General features: G+C 37.7%; 1 protein-coding gene and 1 pseudogene across 6 annotated transcripts in view; one reads left to right on the top strand and one right to left on the bottom strand.

The window, feature by feature from the left end:
- Nucleotides 1-23,723, bottom strand: part of CEP162 (centrosomal protein 162kDa) — an 80,761-nt gene that overhangs the window by 54,061 nt on the left and 2,977 nt on the right. For 3 of the 6 annotated variants that reach the window (XR_436175.2, XM_006773462.2, XM_006773463.2), the window contains exons 3-9: nt 21,168-21,282; nt 17,517-17,663; nt 17,007-17,190; nt 14,825-14,889; nt 12,261-12,379; nt 8,031-8,061; nt 5,988-6,104 (exon numbers count right to left, since the gene is read on the bottom strand). Coding sequence is in view for 5 of the 6 variants with exons in the window: in XM_006773462.2 (XP_006773525.1) it covers nt 5,988-6,104; nt 8,031-8,061; nt 12,261-12,379; nt 14,825-14,889; nt 17,007-17,190; nt 17,517-17,663; nt 21,168-21,282 (778 nt within the window). In the remaining variant the exon portion in view is untranslated. Of the gene's footprint in view, nt 1-5,987; nt 6,105-8,030; nt 8,062-12,260; nt 12,380-14,824; nt 14,890-17,006; nt 17,191-17,516; nt 17,664-21,167; nt 21,283-23,723 lie in introns of those variants that run through there. The other 3 variants (XM_015570300.1, XM_015570301.1, XM_015570302.1) reach the window with 3 other exon arrangements.
- On the top strand, nt 11,224-11,995 carry LOC102765555 (annotated as a pseudogene).

Raw genomic sequence — 23,723 nt, forward strand, 5'->3', positions numbered from 1 at the left:
TGGAGCAACCAAGCCTCCTGCTTGCTCCAGCTCCATGGCTGCCGGCTGCCATCTTGGTTGAGTTAATTTGCATATAGTCACTCTGATTGGCTGGTGGGGGTGGCTTAAGGCATAGCAAAGGTATGGTCAATTTGCATGTTTGTCTTTTATTAGATTAGATTAGATTAGATTATAGATGGCTCATCTCAGGGCTCTATGTTTAGCCTTCTTTTTTAAACTACCTTCCTTCTCTCCTTCCTTTATGCCTAACTTTCATCAAAACCTTTAGCTTCATCTATTACATATATGCTCATGATGCTCATATCTGTGTTATCCTTTTTTTAAAAAGGTTTTTTTTGATTTTCAGAAAGAGAGAAAAGGAAAGAGAGAGAGAAACATCAATGTGAGAGTGAAACACTGATCAGTTGCCTCCTGCATTCCCTGACTGGGGATTGAGCCTGCAACACAGGCATGTAACCTGACTGGGAATCCAAATGGCAATCTTTTGGTGCACAGGATGACACCCAACCAACTGAGCCACACCAGCCAGTGCTGTCCCTATTTTTTTTTTTACTGAATAAAGACATTTAGATTGTTCTGTAAGTAAGTCACATCTAACATATCCCCAACAGAATTTAATATATTCGCAAGTAAAATTATTTTTAAAATATATTTTATTGATTTTTTACAGAGAGGAAGAGAGAGGGATAGATAGTTAGAAATATAGATGAGAGAGAAACATCAATCAGCCGCCTCCTGCACACCTCCTACTGGGGATGTGCCCGCAACCAAGGTACATGCCCTTGACTAGAATCGAACCTGGGACCTTTCAGTCCGCAGGCTGACGCTCTATCCACTGAGCCAAACCAGTCAGGGCATTCGCAAGTAAAATTTGTTTTGCTACCAGTATTTCCTATTTTAGCTAAGGGCATCACTAATCACCTAGTCAACATGATGTCATTGTTCACTCTTTCTTTCCTGTTACCATTCTCCTCCTTCTCCCAACTGATAAATAAATTCTGAAAAAAAGAATTCCAGGAATATAATGAGAACAATGGTCTAATATTTCTATGAATATTTTCTTACTCATTTTGTAACTTTCATTATTAACAGTGGAATTTTAAAAATTATAGAAAAGAATAAGAGTCATAGAAAAGTGGAAAAAGAGGAGAGACATGGGATGACCCATCTCCTTTTCTTTTGATACCCATGATTAATTAATTAGTGCTTAAAAATACAACGTTATATGCAACCTCATCTTCTTCTATATAAACTGTAATTTGCATAGTATACAACTCTAAGGGGCTATTTTTAACTTTAAATGTAAGAGGCATCCAAATGCCACACAAAAGACTGTAAGAATGCCTTACAGTGGGGTATCTTTCTAATGCTTCAGGTGACAACTGCTATTCGGATGAAGCATGCCCCCAATAAATAATAGATTTGCTTTAAGAAATTAAAAACAGCCTTAGTTGGCTTGGCTCAGTGGACAGAGTCCACTAAAGAGTCCTGGGTTTGATTCCAGTCTAGGGCACATGCATGGGTTGCAGGCTTGATCCCCAGTAGGGGACATGCAGGAGGCTGCCGATCAATGATTCTCTCTCATCATTGATACTTCTCTCTCTCCCTCACCCTTCCTCTCTGAAATCAATAAAAATATATTTTAAAAAATTAAAAACAAAAAGGAGAGATACTTAGGGCAAAATTGTGAACAGTCAAGTGGCAAGTGGCAGAGATTTTTAAATAGGACTTGAGGGAAAAGATCTTGCCTGTTAAGTAAGCCTAACTCTTCCCCTAACCATCTGTCACACTGAGTAGCATGACTGAAGGAGAAAATTAATCTTTATGAAGAAAGGAAAAAAGGCACAGGTGTTTCTTTTCTCCTCTACAAAAAGATCCTGAGTAGTTAAGTATCTGCTGATATATGTAAAAGAAATGACCCAATGGTAAGTAGCACGGCAGTACTGAATGCTCATACCTAATTTATCAGGTGTGAGGTGTCAGAAAGAAGTTCAAGGCTTTAAAGCAACAGTAGAGCAAACGTGCAGAAAAACAAATGATCTAAAAGTTACAAATTAAAAGTAAAGGATAGAGAGGTATTAGGTGCTGCTCAGGAAACAGAGCAGGGAGGGATACTTTTCTCCTAACTTTACCCACATGATATTAAAATATCTGAGTCATACAAGTTAACTTTTTTCATGCCCTTTATGAAAAAAGGCCTGACCAGTCTGCCTTTTACATTAAAAAGAGAGTATTCTATGTCGCTTATATTAAATATTATTACTATTATATATTTTTATATAAAAAACTTGAATTTTTCCACTTAAGAAAGTTGAGACAGGTTAAACGCTGAGTTACAGAGGCAAGCGTCAGGTTGTGGAGCAATACTGTCACCTTGTGACTGCACCGGTCATGCAGCCACAGCACAAAACGGTACCGCCTGAGGGACAAATGAAAACAAATGGAAGGCTAGATCTGGCCTGGTGCTAGGGAAAACTCATTTTTATAGATATCAACATTTTTTTCAATAAAGCACAAGAATTACATCAATGTTATTTTAAAAGGATGATCTTTGACAATGCTGCACCTAATCTGAACCTGCTTAATCCTAGAAGAATCATGGTAAAAACAAACAAACAAAAGCAAACTCCACTGATCTTTTCAGTTCTTAACCCAAGTTCAGACACTGATTTGAAGATTTCAAGTGTATTTCTGAAGTACCAGGTAAATTCAATATCTCACAGCTAATCCGATTTATACTATAATGCTTTCAGGTTCTTTATTATAACTTGTACTATTAACCAATAGTTGATATAAATTATAATAATGATAACAACCACTGAGTTGCTATTGCTTGTTGAATCTTAACAATGTACTATACAACATACGTTATTACAGCTGACCATCACAAGGCCTAATTTTAAAGAAAAACAGGCTTAGAAGCATTAATTGTCCAGTGTCAACCAGGAGATAATTGGCAAGGATGAGAATAAGAATCAAAGGGTACATGACAATAAAGTTATACTCTACTATATTTCAGAAACTGACTCATCAAAATAATTCAGAGACTAGACTACTTAAGAAATAATACCAAAGCCCTAACCAGTTTGGCTCAGTGGATAGAGCATCAGCCTGTGGACTGAAGGGTCCCGGGTTTGATTCCAGTCAAGGGCATGTACCTTGGTTGCAGGCACATCCCCCACAGGGGGTGTGCAGGAGGCAGCTGATCGATGTTTCTCTCTCATCGATGTTTCTAACTCTCTATCCCTCTCCCTTACTGTAAAATATCAATAAAATATATTTTAAAAAAAGAGAAATAATACCAAAAAACTACAGCTTTATATAACTGCTTGGATCATCTCAAAAGAATTTTTACTTTTAGCAATACATTTTTTTTATTTTTGAGGGTTTTTTTTTAATAACCTACAGCAGTGGTTTTCATGTTGTATTTTATAAAATCATGGTATTTCAGGGAAAATCATGTGTTCCACAGATGTTTGGTTGAAATTTCATTTTTAAATGTGCTTTAAAACTTAAAAATTGTACAGGAAGCCAATCTAAACACTCAAATGTGCCACTTATGTAACTGTAGTACTTTGAAGACCATCAGAGTCAGAACTTTGCCTCTTGCTTTGTCTTCATGCATATCTTAGAACAAAGTTTTTCTGGCCATACTGTACATACATGACCCTATAACAGTGATGGCGAACCTATGACACGCGTGTCAGAGATGACACGCGAACTCATTTTTTTGGTTGATTTTTGTTAAATGGCATTTAAATATATAAAATAAATATCAAAAATATAAATCTTTGTTTTACTATGGTTGCAAATATCAAAAAAATTTCTATATGTGACACGGCACCAGAGTTAAGTTAGGGTTTTTCAAAATGCTGACATGCTGAGCTCAAAAATTTCGCCATCACTGCCCTATAATGTATCACTGATTAGAAAAACTATAGCTCTACACTGATCTTTTAAAAGAATTCATGTCTGCTTACTGAAGACTCTGCAAGTGGATCTACTATCACAGCACATAAGTGAAATGAACTTAAATAAACAGCAGTAAGACTGAGGAACGTGCTTTCGTCATAGCAGAATACTCAGGTAATAACAAGTAAATGAGTAACTTGTCTTGATGGGAACTATTGTAGTTTTTGACTTTTATATATTTTAAAATGGAAATGGGTGAACCAAGTAAAATAGTGGTGACTCTTAGATGGCAGTGACTAGAAAAAAAGAAGTCTGAGTAGACTTTGTAGTTTGGGTCATAATCTGGTTGCTGATTACATGGGTGTTTCAGTATTTGAAAATTCATTTAGTTGCACTATTATGACACACTAGAGGCCCAGTGCACGAATTCATGCACCAGTGGGGTCCCTCAGCCTGCCCTGTGGAATCGGGCCAAAACTGGCTCTCCAACATTCCCCTGAGGGGTGCCGGATTGCGAGGGAATGCAGGCCAGGCGGCGGGACCCCACTGATGCATGACTGGGGCTGGGGAGGGACGCGGATGGTTGGCCAGCCGGGGAGGAACCATGGGAGGGCTCCACGGCATGTCTGGCCCATCTCGCTCAGTCCCAATTGGCCAGACCCCAGCAGCAAGCTAACCTACTGGAGTGTCTGCCTCCCGGTGGTCAGTGTACATCAGAGCAAGCAGTTGAGCAGCCTTAGTATATCATTAGCATATTACGCTTTGATTGCTTGAATGGCCAACCAGTCAACAGGACACTTGGCATATAGGCTTTTATTATATAGGATGTTATACTAGTAGGTATATTATACTTTCTTATAGATATACTATATTTCTATTAAGGAAGAAAATAATTAAAAATAAAATTCAAGTAGATATTTGGAGTTGGGTTAGTGATTTATCAATTCTATTGCTCTTGTTTTCCAAGTGTTTAGTAGATTGGTTTACTTGACCATACTGGTCAACTGAGTCTTGAAAAGCAAGCTGATTAAAAAGTTCCCATTTGTAACTATTTATATAGTAAGCCAAAAATATTTTTGCATTATACAACAAAAACAAAATATACTAACATATTAAGTCTGATGGTGATATGAAAATATAACAAATATCTATAAACTTATGATTTCAAAAGTTTCAAAGGAGCATTTTGTTTTATCTTTACTTGTAAATGTTATAAATGTAAACATTTATGTTTATACTGACAAAATACCATTTTTATCTACATAGAGTATACATAAGATTTCATTTGGAGATAGATAGGATTCCAGTGCTTTAAACAAGTTTACAAAGACAATGTCCTAAAGATCTTTCCAAACTTAAGTCTAGACGGTCCTAGGCATCTCAAAATTTTGGGATGTGATCCAGCTTTTTCCTACACAAAGGGAACTATAGAAAATCACAATAACACTGAAGTTTTATTTCTCCTATACCTGGCAAATTTAACTGAATACCCTGGACAGGACAAAAAAGTTAGTATTTACCCACTGTGCTACACATTGTATCAACAGCAATCACTTAATAAGCATTTACTTAAAAACGTATTTTATTTGGCTGCCTAGCATTAGGTGTCACCATTAGCAAGTTCAGATTACTGAAGTTGTTAAATATGGTAGAAAATATGAGATTTAAAATTTTATTGTCAATACTAGAGGCCTGGTGCACAAATTCATGCATGGGTAGGGGTCCCTCGACCTGGCTGGTGATAGAGGCCTATCAGCGGGCCAGCCAGCCGGGGGAGAGGGAGACAGACCCTGGGAAGTTGTCCAGCTGGAGGGTGAGGGGCCATGGAAGGTTGGCTGTGAGAGTGCCCTGACCACCAGGGGGCAGCTCCTGCATTGAGCGTCTGTCCCCTGGTGGTCATGCACGTTATAGTGACTGGTCGACTGGTCGTTCTGGTCATTCTGTCATAATGGTCACTTAGGCTTTTATATATATAGACAGTTATTATATAGTTATTATGTATTATGTATAAATGAAGTCAATTAGTCATAAAATATTACACATTTAGAAAATACTGAGTTTTCAAACATTTTTACCTGTTCCTGTCATTTCATTGTCAGTTATTTCAGGCAGAACCTTTGGCATAGTAGTTGCTTTATCTTGTTCATCAAGGCTGACCTCTGCAATAGAATCGAATGAATCAAGCAGCACCACTGGAACAATATACAAAAAAAGTTATTAGGAATATAGAAAAATTTGCATGGTCCCTTTAAGAAAGTATTTTAATCATAGGCAATCCATATAAAAACAAAGATATTTACACATAAAGAATATATAATCAGGTATCTATTATAAGCAAGCATGGTTTTCTCCTTATGTATAAAAGAGTAAGTTTACATTAACATACATACCTATGCTTACTTACAGGCCTAATGTACATTTATATGTGGAAGGTAAAGGGTCTGAGAAAAATAAAATACCCCAACTTTGTTGAGGTATACCTGACACTTGACAATGTGATAATTTATACTTTATGAAATATTTACCACCAGGAAGCAAATTAACATCCACCACCTTGCATAGCTATTTAGCTGTTATATGTGGTGAGAACACTTGAGATCTACCCTCTTAGCAAATTTCAAGTACATAATACACTACTGTTAACTAGTTACACACTAATCTCCTAAATTTTTTATCTTGCATTAACTAAAACTTTGCACCCCTATCCAACATCTTCCTATATCCTGCTCTTCCAGCGCCTGGTAACCATTATTCTATCCTCCCTATGATTTTGGCATTTTTAGATTCCACATATGATATCATGTAGTATTTGTGTTTCTGTGTCTGCCTTACTTCACTTAACTAAATGTCCTCCATGTTCATCCATGTTATTAAAATGGCAGAATTTACTTTTTTTTTACAAGGCTAAATATATATTATTATTTAAGTATTTAATCCATTTCACATTGATTTTTGTACATGTTGTGGATAGGGGTCCAGTTTTATCTTCTGTATGTGGCCGTTTTCCAAATGCCATTTATTGGAGCAACTATTCTTTCCTGTGTATTCTTGGTCAAAAATTGACCATTTATACTTAGGTCTATTTCTGGACACTCTATCCTGTTCAATTGACTTATGTGTGTTTTTAATACTAATAGCATGCTGTTCTGATTACTACAGCTCTTTAACAGTTTGAAATGTTAAATAGAAGGACATGTGATTCCTCCACTTTTTTTCTTTCGCAAGACTGAGATGGCTAGTTGGATCTTTTGTGGTCCCATATGAATTTTAAGATTGTTTTTGAAAAATGTCATTGGAATTTTGATAGGGAATGTACTGTATTTGTAGTTTACTTTGGGTAGTGTGGACATTAAAACAATACGAATTCTTCTAATCATGTACATGTAATAAATTTCCATTTATTGTGTCTGCTTCAATTTCTTCGATATTTTGTAGTTTTCAGTGTACATATTTGTTACTTCCTTGGTTAAATTTATTCTTAAGTGTTTCATTCTTTTGAATGTCATTTTAAATGGAAATATTTTCTTTTCATGATGTTTCTCTGATTTTGGTATCAAGGTGATCTTGGTGTCATAAAATGAATTTCGAAGTATTCCTTTCTGTTCTTTGAAAGATTTTTTAAAAATTGGTATTGATTCTTTGAACATTTGGTAGAATACAGCAATGAAGCTATCCAGTCCTGGGCTTTTATAAAAAAGAAATTTTCTTAAATATAACAAGGATTCAAGATAGGAAGAAGAGACATATTACTGAGACAACCTGTGAACGTTAATTCATTGGAGATATTAAAAAACAAGTACAGCCCTGACCGGTTTGGCTCAGTGGATAGAGCGTCGGCCTGTGGACTCAAGGGTCCCAGGTTCGATTCCAGTCAAGGGCATGTACCTTGGTTGCGGGCACATCCCCACTGGGGAGTGTGCAGGAGGCAGCTGATCGATGTTTCTCTCTTATCGATATTTCTAACTCTCTATTCCTCTCCCTTCCTCTCTATAAAAAATCAATAAAATATATTTTAAAAAAAAACAAAACAAGTACAAATAGTGGTTTATTCAGAATTATTTAGATGAAATGCTGAACAATTTTTTGCCGACTAAAACGTAAGTATACACAATATTTACCATTGGCCAGCATGCCAGTTTTCTCTTCTTCCTAAATTAAAGGTAGAAAAGAATTGTATCATTTAAAACCAGCGTTATGTAGAATGATAATGGAAATAGTAACAAAATTTGAAAGCCGGCGCTCTACTCCATTATGAAAAAATCAGGAAATGTTCTTTCTAGGTTTATCACCTTCAATCAAACAATAATTCTGGGGAGTGTAGCTATGCGAGAACTTACAGAAGTTTCTTCAGAATCTTGGCAATTACCAGTAATCCTATCTAATAGACAAACATGGTAATTGACTGTACCTTCGCTACGCCTCTCATTGGCTAATCAGCACAATATGCAAATTAACCAACAAAGATGGCGGCTAATTTGCATACTGCAGGCAGGGCGGGACAGCGCCATCCCGGGCAGCCGGGCAGGGCAGCAGCAATTGGCCGGTTCGCCCAGGCATCCTGTGTGCGACCTGACCCAGGGCGGCGGGGCAGGGCAGTAGCGATCAGCCAGCCCGCCCAGAAGTCCCGTTTACGACCTGCCCGGGGCGTCCCGTGTGCGACCCGACCCGGGGAGGCGCCCCAAGCCCCGGATCAGCCCTGCCATGTGCGCGACCCGGGGAGGCGGGGAAGGACCAAGGGATCGAGCCTGCCATCTGCCACCTGGGGAGTGGGCCTAAGCCAGCAGGTGGTTATCTCCCGAAGTTTCCCAGACTGTGAGAGAGCACAAGTGGGGCTGAAGGTCACCTCCCCATCCCCTCTCCCCCGCCAGTGCACAAATTTTTGTGCACCGGGCCTCTAGTTAATTTATAAAAGCCTTGTTTAAAGTATCCAGATGCCCTCTGCTCATCCACTTTGCTCAGAAATTCTTTTTTTAACTCCAGGATAACATGAATACCTCATATAAGATTCTTTCTAATATAACATCAGCATTTCCCCCTTATTGTTAAGAATTAGTGATTAAATATAACTTGTACTCATGGTTTCATCTACATTTTGAGAGAAAATTTTCAAAAAGGTAGGCCACCAAATGGTAACATAATTGAAATTCATCACTATTATAGGATCTCTTAGAGTAAGTTTTCTAAGTAGTGTCACCTATATTCTCCACTCAGATAGGCAGTATGTAGGATTATCTATATATACTAGAGGCCTGATACACAAAATTCATGCAAGAGTAGGCTGTCCTTCCCCCGGGCTGCCGGCACCGGCTTCTCTCTGGCACCCAGAACCCAGGCTTCCTTCTAGCCACCGACACTCAGGCTTCCTTCCAGCCACCAGCAGACACCCGGGACCCAGGCTTTCCTCTGGCAGCGGACAGGCACCCAGGACTGGGGCTTCCTTCGCAGCCCCGGCTTCATCCAGACAGCTGTCCAGAAGGACGTCTGGTCTTATTAGCATATTACGCTTTTATTAGTATAAAAGCCAAGCAACCGGAATGATGGAATGACCAGAACAACCAGTCACTATGATGGGCACTGCAGCAACCAACCAGCCCCATTGGGGCCCTATGGGCCCCCCTAACCTCTCACAGCCCCTCCCCCTGGCCTGCTCCAACCCCGATCAGCCCCCGCCCCCACATTGTGGACGGGGCCAGCCAGCCAAATGCTCACAGCCTCTCCTCCCGCACCGGCCCGCCCCAATCGGCCCCCATCAGGGCGGGCTGGCCAAACTCCACCAATGTATGAATTCGTGCACCGGGCCTCTAGTCTTGTTATAACAGAGCTTTATTACCTTCCTATTTTTTTAAAATATGTTTTATTGATTTTGTACAGAGATGAAGGGAGAGGGACAGAGAGTTCGAAACATCGATCAGAGAGAAACATCAATCAGCTGCCTCCTGCACACTCCCCACTGGGTATGTGCCCACAACCAAGGTACATGTCCCTGACCGGAATTGAACCTGGGACCCTTGAGTCCGGAGGCTGACGCTCTATCCACTGAGCCAAACCGGTTAGGGCACCTTCCTATTTTGATCCTTACCCAGGCAACTCTCTCCTAGGTTTCCACATTCAGGTTAACACATTTTAATGCAGGCTATCCTTCCTTAATATAGCACACCACTACTGATGTGCCTTCTACTGATCTATTTATTTTTCATAAAATATTATAATTGCCATATTCTAAGTATAAACCCCATTACATTTCTAAGGATACTCATCAGATCTCTTTAATTTGGGGGTATTTCTAAGGTCACCTGGGTTTTTCTACCCAAGCTACATGATACAGACATTCAAAGGCAAATTACTAGGTTAGAGTAAGATAATTTTCTTAAGAAAATAATATTTATTAATGTTATTTATAATATTAATAAATTTATTAAATTTAATAAATTTATTAAAATTTGTTCCTTACTTCTTTTTAGATAGTTTATGGCTTCGCACATGTTCAAAACACCTAGTCCTAACACGTAGTCCCAAAAGAGACTGTGTTCAGATCAAGATCAACATAACAATAATTGTCCTACTGGTTACTATTAGATAGTTCAAGGATAAGTTGTATCAGATAGGCAATATGCTGTAGTATGCTTAACTTGGTTAAGAACTGAAAAATGAGACAGAGTACAGCAATGTTGAATGTGAAGAGAATAATTTATGATCTCAGACACTAATGTTACTACTAGCATAAATCCTAAGGAGGGGTATTTATTGTATTCACAAGGACAAGACCTACCAAAGAAAAGTGTAATTTATTATGTCTGCTTAAAATTAGACTTGAGATTTTAATTAAGTTTTCAACTTCTAAAGCTTCAGTTAAGGAAATTACTTGCCAAAAGATATCCTTAAGAATATTACCAACTGCCATGATATTTCATTAAGATTTACACCACACTGACATCCTGAGTTAAGGAAATGTCTGTATGTTAGGAGACCTATAACTTTACAACAATAAGCAAGACTATAAAGAACTGATCTTGCCGAAACCGGTTTGGCTCAGTGGATAGAGCGTCGGCCTGCAGACTGAAGGGTCCCAGGTTCGATTCCGGTCAAGGGCATGTACCTGGGTTGCGTGCACTTCCCCAGTGGGGGATGTGCAGGAGGCAGCTGATCGATGTTTCTCTCTCATCGATGTTTCTAACTCTCTATCTCTCTCCTTTCCTCTCTGTAAAAAATCAATAAAACATATTTTAAAAAAAAGAACTGATCTTGCATCCCTGCGTGTGTGTGCTTCTTCTCAGCTGGTCTGCCCTAAAATACCTGAGCATCAGCCTTAGTCCCCCACTCAGCCCGTTTCCTCTCCAACAAGATGAAAGAAACTATCATGAACCAAGAGAAACTTGCCAAACTGCAGGCACAAGTGCACATTGGTGGGAAAGGAACTGCTCGTAGAAAGAAGGTGGTTCACAGCACACGATACAGCAGATGATAAAAAACTTCTGTTCTCCTTAAAGAAGTTAGGGGTAAACAGTATCTCTGGTATTGAAGAGATAAATATGTTTACAAACTAAGGAACAGTGATCCACTTTAACAACCCTAAAGTTCAGGCATCTCTGGCAGCGAACACTTTCACCATTACAGGCCATGCTGAGACAAAGCAGCTGACAGAAATGCTATTAGCATCTCAAACCAGCTTGGGGCAGGCAGTCTGACTAGTTTAAGGAGACTGGCTGAAGCTCTGCCCAAACAATCTGTGGATGGAAACGCGCCATTGCTACTGGAGAGGATGAAGGTGATGAAGTTCCAGATCTTGGGGAGAATTTCGATGAGGCTTCCAATAATAAAGCAAACTGAATTGAGTCAGCTTCTGAAGAAGATAAACTTGAAGAAGTTTCTGGGAGCTGATATTTTATATTATGACTGCTTTTTCAAATTTTGTTTATGGATCTGATAAAATCTAGATCTCTAATATTTTTTAGCCCAACACCCCTGGACATAGCAGCTCTTTTCAGTTTTTGCTTATACATAAATCATTCTTTGCAGCTAATTAAGCTGAAGAAGCTTGGGAATAAAGTTTGAAACAGGTTAATAAAGATCTTTGCCTAGTATAGTTTTATTTTTTATTTCATTGACACTGATTTGTACACAGAAAGCAAAGTTGTTTGTAGAAAGCTAATCATGGCATATAATATGACATAATCTTTGATGGAATTTTATTAAAGATTTAACTGGTAGAATCATGAAACAACAAAAAAACAAACAACAAACAAACAAAAAAAGACTATAAAGAACTCCATATTTCGAACTCTCCAAATAATAACAGCTAAAGTGATAAAAGAAGTTTCAAAATTGTCAAAAAGATAATTGATATGTACCTGTTTGGGTGCATTTATTTTTTCTGATTTGGGATTTTCTTTGGAATTTGTCTCTTCATCTTTAGTAGTCAAAAGTCCATCAATATCCTCCTCATCTTCAAAATCACCACTGTAATTTTCTGAAGAAAATAATTTTTAAAAATATAAGGATCACATAAAAAAATCAATTTCCAGGAAATGACTGATTTCAAAAGGAAGAATTCCACATAAGAATAATTTATTGAAATATTGACATAAATATAAATTAACAGATTTTTTTGCAAAGATTTAATAATTCAATTCTTAAGACTGTCTTAATTTTATTCCATTTTTTGTTCTTTCAAGTACTTTCATTTTTAATCTTTGATAGTGTTAACTGACTAAAAATATCTAGAGCTACCCAAAAGATTTTATATCATCTTTAAAACAAATTTTAATATTTGTTTTTTAAAGACAAAAATCTCAAATTGCTTACTTATAAAAGCCAGCACTTTTGTAAAATGTTGACTCATAAAAGCATGGCTTTTGCTTTTTTTTTTTTAAAAAAAAAAAAAGTCTTTTAAATTGATTTTTGAGAGAGGAAGGGGGAGAAAGCGAAACATCGGTGTGAGAAACATCGATCAGCTGGCAACTATGTGCCCCCCACCAGGGATCGAACCCACAACCCAGGCATGTGCCCTGCTTGGATTGGTGCATGGGACTATGTGCAACCAACTAAGCCACACAGGCTAGGGCTATTCATTTTTTAAGTTGATTGATTTTTTTGGTATCTGTAGGTATCTCTACTATAAGCTTTAAATGCTACTCATGAGAGGTCTATCTCTGATACTTCCCTGAGGAAATATTGACCTATATGACCTTCACTGTTTCCCAAGACTGGGCACTTCTCAGCTAAAAGTCCAAATTATATCTCAATGACTTTGCAGCAGATGGGAAGGGTGTGTCCATGTTAACATGATTCCATCAGACTATTTATTGAGAAGACACGGCAGGGATGATTTGGCCAGGATCTATTCAACAATTTGTAACTTGTTTATAGCTCTTATGAAGAATTCACTGAGACCTACAGGCTGTAAAGCGTAATAACCTTTACAGGGTGGAATCAACCATTCTAGAAGAAAATGCAATCTTACTTGTAGTTCAAAAGATAGATCACATGCAGAAACAGGATGGCCTGATGGGAGAAAGACTGCCTGAGGTACTAGAATCTGCTTTTGGAAAGACTGTCCTTCAGTCTTCTTTTAGAAAGGAGGAGACAACTTAAATGTAGCTATAAATAGAAGTGTGGGAATAAACTCGAGAGGGTTTGGAAATTAAACAGAGATGCTTCCACTGAGATCTGCCTACAGAAACATTTCCACTTTAGTTCATAAGGAATATGAGGTTGGAACAGCATGGTATTATAACCTAGACAGATAAGCTAGGTTACCTGGTTAGCATCTATATTTGGAAGTTGAGAAGCTCACCTTTGTTTCTCTACCATTTGAGAAAAAACAGTGGGATTTTTAAATATCAGTAGACACAATTAAATTCACAGTTATTGAGAAATTACTTTGTATTAGACATTGTTCTAGGTTCTAGGACCAATATGAAAATGATGAAGATTCTAATATTCTAGGTAGGAAGCACTAAATTTTAAGTAACCTAAGAGATTAAATTTGTTTAAAAAGAAATGATGTACAAGGAGGGGGGAGACATGGGAGGTTATGATAATGAACTTAGACAACTACTTGGGATTTGGGAACTGCTTCCAATCAATGGAAGGGAATGTAGTGTTTATGGGATTACAAACAGGTAGTATAAGAAACAGTGCAAGTAATATAACACTTAAGAGCGCAACCAGGAGCCAGTAGTCTTGGACTCACTACCTAGTTCTACTACTATCGGCTATAGAACTGTCAGCAATTGCAAAATATTGTTTGAAAGTAGACTCTAATAAGATAAAGCTGCATATTGTGAATCTTAGGGCAATTAAGACAAAAAATACAGCAAAGAGGTATAACCAGCCAAAAGAAGGGATAATAGAATACTATAAATACTCAATCCAACAAAATGCAAGACAAAAAAAACCCAAATAAACAAAAAGATGGAAAGATACAAAAACAAATAGCAATACAGTAAATAATCAATCCAAGAAATATATTTTTATAAAGTGTAAAAACACTTGAATTAAAAGTCAGAGATTGTCAGATTGGATAAAAAAAGCAAAACCCAGCTATATGTATCTATAAGAAAAGCATTTTAAAACACAGATACATGAAAAGTCAATAGATGGAAAAAGATGTACTGCCACAATCAAGCTTGAAAGATATTTGTCTTGGCTCCACAGGTTTCCCTGCTCCTAGCACAAAACTTTTTTCTGTCTTCCCAACTGGTCCACAGCCCACTCCCAACAAATAAGGCAGCGGTGGACTTTTAACAACTTCCCGGTGGCTCAGGTTACAACACAAGCAATTCACTCTACCTGTTTGAAGCTCTTTCCAAGACAATATGATTTCCCTTTAATTATTTTTTCTTACCAATATCTTTATTAAAAGCTATATTATCTTTTCAAATACTGTAAATTTTAAAACCAATGAAATTACCTGCCAGCTCAAGTTTTGACTCATTCTCATATTTATCTTCGGTTAGTTCTATATTAGCTTGATTACTAGAAAAAAATATTTATTTAATTTAGTATTACATGTTAATAATACATTTCCATGAAATCCTCCGTGTATATTTTTAAAAACTTCTAATATTATGTATTTCTTCTCAAGTTCTATCAAAAGCAAAAAACTTGGGAGCTATAAGCAAAACATTTTGAAAATAACATTTCCTTACAGCTTAATTGTAACTGACAAAATAATACAAAGGAAAACATGCCATAATTTTTAACTCTATACATAAATCTGTGCATTTACATGTCTCAGGATCCAGATGTCCTTTTTACACTAAAAATTAGGACTTGACAAGTTATGAGAACCACTGGTCTACAAGGAGGCCAGGAAAAAAATACCATAGTCATTTACATGCTAACAAGCAACTTACACCTGAAATGGGAGCTAAATAGGAGTCTTACCAAGCTCATGGCCAGTCAAACCCATGGCCAGTGGGCCCCATGCCTCACTTAAATCCGCCGGCCGCGAGTCTGACATGCTTGCAAGAAAACCTCAGCAAGGTAAGAAGCTGGAGCAAGTCTGAATTGCACTGGATCTATTAGTTCAGATATGCTTTCTTTCAAACCCAGGAATCAGTTCCACCTTTTTCAGTCCATCAATCCTGTTGCCAGTGACATTAAAAGGTCCAAAAAATTGTAAAACTACTAGAGGCCCAATGCACAAAATTCTGCAAGGGCCTCTACCGCGGTGGCCCCGCCCACTGTGGCTTTGTCTGGAAGGACATCTGGTCTAATTAGCATTTAACTCTTTTATTATTAGAGATATTAGTAATAGCGGAAAATAATTTTGCATTTCAATACTGTGCTGCATTCTGACTAGTCTGTTTTAGAGCAAAAATATCAGTAGTTAAGAATTTTGTTAAGAAATCAGAAAAAAGTTAAATATTGTAAAGGGGCAAAATCCTGTGACTAATAAACCTATACAGGCTTAATCTATGTTGTCACTAAGGCAATCACCATGGGTCTGCATGTTCCTGATGGGTATGCCAAGAATGCAAGGCATGAACCCCCCCTTTCCTAGTCATTTCTCAGGGTTGTGTTGGCCGTGAGCAACCTTGAGAGATGAAGCAATGTTTCTGCCCAAAGAGAAGGCTTGTTTCCACTTTACTATAAAGCAGTAGATTCTCTATGCTCAGTGACAGGTCCTCTCCTGTAAAGCAACCCGCCATGTGTGCCGACAGCCATCATGGACCCTTTGTGTTGCCCTGTGGGGCATAGGGAACTGAGGCAAATGAATTTGGCACTCAGGTACTGAACTGATTTTGTTGTGAGAAATAAAGCCCTTTGTTTCTGACCCAGGAATCTTGTCAGCATTCATAAAACTGGCAGGCTAACTTGTTAACGTCCAAGTAGGGTAACAATCTCAGAGCCCACACAGTCCATGGTAATCACTGCTTTGTCCACCATCTGTAAGAAACTAAGCCTTGTGAGGAAACCAGGTACTAGTAATTATAGTTTGGTGTTCTTCAAAATCTTAGAATTATAATCTGACTTTCACTTAAAATTAAAATATTAAATGATATATAAACCTGAGGAAATGAAAGATTCAGGTTTCACAAAGATCTTGAAAATGTCCAAAGTCTACCTTACTTACAGAGGACCAGCTCAGTCAACTAGCAGGATTTCCAGAATAAATGAGGTGTTCAAATAATCATTAGGGTCAAATATACACAAAGGTAGGACACAAACCCTGGTTTGTGTCTTTGCTCCCTGGTTCCCCAACCCGTTTCTGTTCCTTTCCCCTCTGAGTATGTAACAGCTACGTGAACTGTTATTTACCTTATCTGTGGAAAATCACTTGGTAAGTTACCTTTCTAGAAAGGTCTTTCTGGCAATGTGCTGTTAGTCTCAGTAATATCTCAGGCATGACATTCAGATATCTGGAGGGAGAATGGGCTCTCGAATACAAATCAATGTATTCTGTTCACATAAAAGAAAAACTCTGACCAACAAAATAAACAGAGAATAGAGTTAAAAATAAGATTCTACTTTTGCCTGTTATAATACTTACCCATTTTAGTCCAAGTATATACCAGTCTTCCAAAAATTTAGAAAAACACACACAAAAAAAATCATTTAACGATTAGTTTACAATATAGTTACATTACCTATGTAAAGCTTTAAAATGTGTGGAGTCATTAGAATCCAATTCCTTATTTAATCTTGAATAATCAATGGAAGATGTTAACCCTTTCTCAAGTCTGGCAAAAAATTGCTCTTTTTCTTCTTTTTCTTCGAATGTGTCCAATCCCAATCCGAGAACACTATGATTGAGCTCAGAAACTACTCTTTCTAAATGAAGGCACAAATACATTTATTAACATACAGAATTTTGATAAAATTAATTTTAGTGATGCATTTAACATTATATACTAAATTTTAAAAAATATAAAACATACTTTAGTTAATCTTTCACACAATATAGTATATTCATAATCAATAAGCATAGATGTATATTCATAATCAATAAGCAAGATTATAAGGCTTCTCTATAAGTGTAATTGTAAACTTTTTAGAAAGATATTAAATCTAAGTGCTTCAAGATTGTAGTTTTTGTAAAAATTCTGATTATAAGCATAGTAACTAACCTATCAACTCATATGTCTCACGTTTCTTACCATTTGTTTCTAAGCTGTCAATACTTAGGATAGAGGTCCCACTGCTCTTGAGAAACTGAATCCTCTCAGCAGGCTCCTCTTCTATTTCCATAATAGGCTGAGAAGTCACCTTTGTTTTCAGATAGCTTACATTTGTTCCAAGCCGTCCTAGGGGTGGGATTTAATATAACTGGATATTTATATTCAGGACATTGTTTTGACAACTATGCCAACACCATACTATTATACTAATTTTGTGGACAGTAGCTATAAAATAAATCTAATTTATTAAATAAAACTCCATCAAACCTAAAATTCACAAAAGAAAAATTACATTTGTTTGCAGTGTATCTTAAGAATATTTTAAAATTTTGCATTATGAGGGTGAAAAGAGCACAGCACTTTTATACAGTGTACCATGCTATTTTAAAGAACAGTGTCTGCCCTATGTGAAGGAAGAGTAGTAAATAACCAGCTGAAATGGAAAAGGGAGACAATTCCAGGTAGAGGGAAGAGGTACAAAGGGTCAACAATGTGAGGGAACAGCCATATCAGAGGATGCAAAAAAGCCAGTGAAGGTGGGTCTAGAGAGTAAAGGTAAGTCAGGGTAGAAATAAGCCCAGAGCAGGAGCTGATGGTTAGACCATTCTCATCCTCACAGGCCAGGAGTGAAATTTTTCTCTTTATTCCAAAAGCAATAGAAAACAATGAAAAAGTTATGCAACATCAAAAGTTCTTTATCCCAATGCTACACATTTGTGGAAAAAAACTGATATATAGAGAAAGTAGATTATATTACATGATAGAAATACATGTTAAGATTAGGAAAATATAACTTTTGCTCTGCAGGAAGCCTTAAGAAGTCACAAATTTTGTACGCAATTTCCTAATTAGTGTCCTCTTGGAAAGGGTTCAGAATCTATTTATTTTATGGCTTTAGGTGTGCATAATGGTTCCATAGCTCAAATAACTTCCACAGCTGCAGAAAATCAAGAGACACGTCAAAGGAGAAAGTGCATGCCAAGGCTGGGGTGCTGTCTGTCTGGGTTTCACCTGGTTCCAATGCTGACGCAGGGATGTGACCCATGCTAACTGAGCTCACAAGAGACTACTATAACCGAAACCAAGGTGCAACTGAGTTATTGGTAATGAAGAGGACACCCAGCAGGATTAGACGGTTTTACCCTCTAGGCCAGTGGTTCTCAACCTTCTGGCCCTTTAACCGTTTGACTGCTAAGGAGCGCTATCGCGCTCTTCTTATTTAAAACAAATTTATGTAAACAATTGGTATTTTTCAATTTTTGTTGTTGCAAAGCAATACAAATGAGTTTATTGTATAAAAAGTGTTTTACATTTTTTCCCATACACGCGCAATTAGTGCCGCAGTTTTGGCATATGTCCGAAAAAATACATTAGCAGCCAAACGGTTAAATATACTTCCTCATTGTGACCCAACCATAAAATTATTTTCGTTGCTACTTCATAACTGTAATGTTGCTACTGTTATGAATCATAATGTAAATATCTGATATGCAGGATGGTCTTAAGCGACGCCTGTGAAAGGGTCGTTTGACCGCCAAAAGGGTCGCGACCCACAGGTTGAGAACCGCTGCTCTAGGCAGAACATTTTGTCCTTATGATAACTCAAAGAGAAAGCAAAATTATAAGGCTGGAGTTCTCAATGTTGACGTTTAATGGGATCTATCTAGGGTGGGTAACGGGTTCCTCTCCTCAAGAGGGTGTTGCCATCTCCCTCAGAAACTTCTACACCTGGATGAGAGGAATCATCTAGTACTAAGAGTCACCTGGTACTCAGAACATACCATAAACTCTACTACAGTTTGTGACTGAACAGGGATCAAGTTATGCCCTTGGGTGGAGAAACTCTCTCCCTTGTGTGTAAAAGGACAATGTCAACGTTTGTTTCTATTTATGTGTTTATTTATTAAATATGATTTTATTTATTTCAGAAAGAGGAAGGAAGAGGGAAGAGAGTGTTAGAAACATCAATGCTGAGAAACATTGATTGGCTGCCTATGCATGCCCCCTACTGGGGATTGAGCCCAAAACCTGGGCATGTGCCCTGACCAGAATTGAACCTTAACCTCATGGTTCAAGAGTTAATGCTCAACCACTGAGCCACACCAGCTGGGCAAAGTTTATTTCTTAAGTATCCTTCCTTGCATCCTTTACTAGTCAAATCCACCACTGATTGATAAATCCTTTTAAAAATTAGTAATACCTTTAGTCAGAATACCTTTGAGTGTTGGTCCAGGACCTATTCTTTCCCTTTGAAGTTAATTTACACATCATTCCATCTGATTATTTTCTAGAAAAGAGACTTTAATGCTAATTAACTCTCAAATTTTTGTCAACAATTCCAATAGCACTTCATCATATTATATCCTTTACAACCGAGGGAAAGATTCTAAAAAAGAATTCTTCACATGCAAACTTTAACACTGTTGTATAGTTTGGGGATTTATGAAAAAAAAATGCACTGAATTTTTTCAATTAATCAATTCCTTATTTACATTATTAAGAACAGATAAATGACTATCAAATTCACTCTTACATTCATTTGTTAAACACATTAAGGGTCAGGGAATACAAGGAAAAGAAGTGTTTCCTGCCCTCACAAAGCTGCCGATCTCAGCAGTAGGTTACAAGTATAACCACAATGCATAAATGCTATTATGGTGTTTTGACCCTGAAACAAAGGAGGAAGTAATTGTGTTGATAAGGGAGTTAGAAGAGTTAGGGAAGGATTACAAAAGAGGTGATACCAAACCTTACTGGACAAGAAGGATGAGAGGAAAGGCACTCTAGAGCAAGAAAGCATGAGCTAACGCACACAGGCATGGAGCCAATGATGCTTCCAGCAGAGAAGGAAAAACCGAATATGGCCTGAGCGCATGAGGCTAGAAGGGAGGGTTCCAGTCAGATTAGGCAGAGCCGTAACTATCACATTAGGGCATTTGGGCTGTTTTATGGGGGGAAAACAAAAGCCATGGGTAAATTTTCCCCTAAGAGAAGAGATACTAAATCTTATCAGTTTATAAAATGGTGCTTAATGACCCGCAAGCAGTGTGAACATAGGTATTTCATGGTAGTCTCAGTTCCTTAGAGATACAACGATCACCATACATAGTACACTGAAGAAAACACTCCAGAGCAGCGGTCGCCAATCGGTGGTCCACGGACCGAGGTCCGAAAGGTTGGTGACTGCTGCTCCAGAGAGTAATTTTCTATTTGTAACAATGCAATGAGGAATTGTTCTGTGATAATTTATTTTACTAATGTTATAAGAAACTGTGGTATCAAAATCTATAGATTTGTTAAATTCTGCCCATGCAATGACATTAATATGTTGTCAGGATATTTTATTAAATCACCTTAAATCAATTTACCATTAAATATAATTATATATAAACATACTGATATTATTCATCATCTTAATTTGAGTAAATAAAAATGATCTCAATGTAAAAAAACCTAATAATGCAGAAACATAGACTCTCAATTATATAATACTGTATATAATAAAGTGAAGAAAATAAATCAAATTCTTGTCTTCATATATTTATAGTACAGTAACAAAATCCAGAATTAAAAGTCTTGACTGACCCCTTGTGGTCAAATAATGTGAAATGAAAAATCAGCAATATTTACCACCATCTTCGAAATCACCTTCTGTTATCCACCATGGCAGTGTGTCTTTCTTTTTCACTTCTCTTTTAGGTTGTCTAGGTGTTTTTTTTGAATTTTCAAAAGAATCATCTGAAAGCTGAATCAGATATAAGCTACTAAATTTTAAATTTGAGAATTCCAGATTCATCACTAAAATGTTTCTTCCTTCTCTCACAGTTCAACTATTCCATACATAAGCAATATTCTCAGCATTAATGTATGAATTTGTATTTCTAAACATATATGACCAAAATAAGTTAAAAATCAAGCACATATCTCTGAACACCAATTTCATACACAGAATTAAACGCATAAACTAACTAGGGAGAACAATAACAACAAAGAAATAAAGAAAATTTGATCAAGAAAATCAGGAAAGGAAAAAAAAATACAATCATCTTTTAGACATTTTTGAGGGTCTAAGAATAAATAATGATTGAGCAAAATTACCTAGCATCACTCTAGAGCACAGAATTCTAAGACCAGGGAGAGCTGAGTTTCAGGTGTTTACCAGAGAAATTAGCATTTTGTCACAGTAATTGATAGGATTTAACAAATATTTATTTGTCCTTTTCAACTCTTCAGACCCAAATTTTACTACAACCCTAAACTCCGTACTCTAACCCCAACTTAGCCCCCTGACTCTTAGCCAATAACTTGGCCTCTCTTCTCACTGAGAAAATAGAAGACCTTCAATCAAAACCCACCCACTTCCCGCTCACTCCATTACTAAACTCACTTGTTAAAACATTGCTTTTCTCTCTCAGAAGAGAAATTGTTTCTTCCACTTTATGGAGAACCTGCAGAGGGATCACTTCCCTCCTCTCCAAGTTGTTACTTCCTTGGTTACCCCATTTTATCTTTATCTTAATCCCTCCTCCCCCTCCTCTCACCCTTCCTTCAGATGAAAAACCTGCTCATCACTGCATCCCCAGGCACAATTGTGGACTGGAAGAATGAACACTCTGGGCTACTCTGTTTAAAAAACAACAACACTAAACCAAGCCAAACAATCCTTAAAACCTGGTTCGTCCAAAACAGCTCTCCTCCAGGTACCAAAGACCTCCTAATTACCACCAACAAAGGACCACTGTCAGCCCCCTTCCCTGATGGAAGTTGGTACCGGTGACCAACTCTGAAACTTCTTGAAACTCCCTACTTCTGATGTCACAGCATTCATGTCCTCCAAGCTCTGTGGAAAACTTGGTGGTTTGGTGGGAAAGGCTCAGTAACCTTCCTCACCCACCTACTTTAATAGCTCTTGGCAGTGTCTGTTTCTTTAACACTAGACTTCCCCAGGACTCTGCTCTTGGTTCCTTTTGTTCTCATTCTGCGCACTCTTCCCAAAGAAGCAATCAACATTGATCCTATACCTGTTCTATGTCAGGATCTATTCTCAAATTATCTCAATCTTGAAGTAATCTAGAAGAGATTTACAGACGGGGAAACAGTTTAAAGAGGTTAAACGAGGCTTAAAGAGGCTACTGCTGGTGTTACAGAGCTGGGTTTCAAACTGAGATCTCTGTGACTAAAACCTTTCCACTTTCTATTACACTGTTTAGTCTCCCAACAAGGACATTGCTACCAGAGTGACCTTTTGAACTTCCAAGATGACAACACACATTCCCACCTGCCAATCAAGCAACTCTAGCTCAGTGATTTGTAAGACTGTCAATTTTTAAACGTTCAAAAACAACTACTTGTCTTCCCTGACAACCAGGCAGGAAGAGAGGAGGGAAGAAAAGATTATTTATCCCACCTGAATTTTAGTTGCATCACCTTCCACTCAGTCTCTAAACTTCACTACCACCTCAAAATGTCCCATTTCTCTCTCCTCCCTACATCTTCCTGTTTACCAAATTCTGAGCATCTGTCTCAGACTCAGTCTACTCCTTCTAAACTCCATGGCCACATAAGAGTGTGGAAGGAGTATATAGGTTTGGGGCCTGGCAGATCTGAGTTGAAGCTTCAACTTCAAAATATGCTAGCTCTATTGCTTAGGGAATATTACATCTCTTTTTACTTTATTCATCTGTTAAAAATAGTCATAGTAGCATTGACCTTGCATGCTTGTGGCAAAAATCAGAAAACATAATTAAAAATGCAGAATGCCCACCCTATTGTCTAATACATAGTAGGTATTTCCACTTTTGACAATATTGCTCTGCTTTCCAGATTATAATAATTAAAAACAAAACAGCCCTGACTGGTATGGCTCAGCTGGTTGGAGTCTTAGCCCATGCACCAAAAGGTTGCTGGTTCGATTCCTTGTCAGGGCACATGCCTGGGTTGCAGGCTTGATCCCCAATTGATGTCTCTCTCAAATCAATAAAAACATTTATAACAAAACAAAAGCTCTAGTTGGTTTGACTCAGTGGTTAAAGCATCGGCCCATGGACTGAAGGGTCCCAGATTTGATTCCAGTCAAGGGCATGTACTTTGGTTGTAGGTTCGATTCCCCAGCGCCCGTCGGGGTGCATGTGGAAGGCAACCAATCAATGTGTCTCTCTCCCACATCAATGTTTCTCTATGTCTCTC

The sequence above is a fragment of the Myotis davidii genome, unplaced genomic scaffold (genome assembly GCF_000327345.1).
Source record: "Myotis davidii unplaced genomic scaffold, ASM32734v1 scaffold185, whole genome shotgun sequence".
NCBI lineage: Eukaryota > Metazoa > Chordata > Mammalia > Chiroptera > Vespertilionidae > Myotis > Myotis davidii.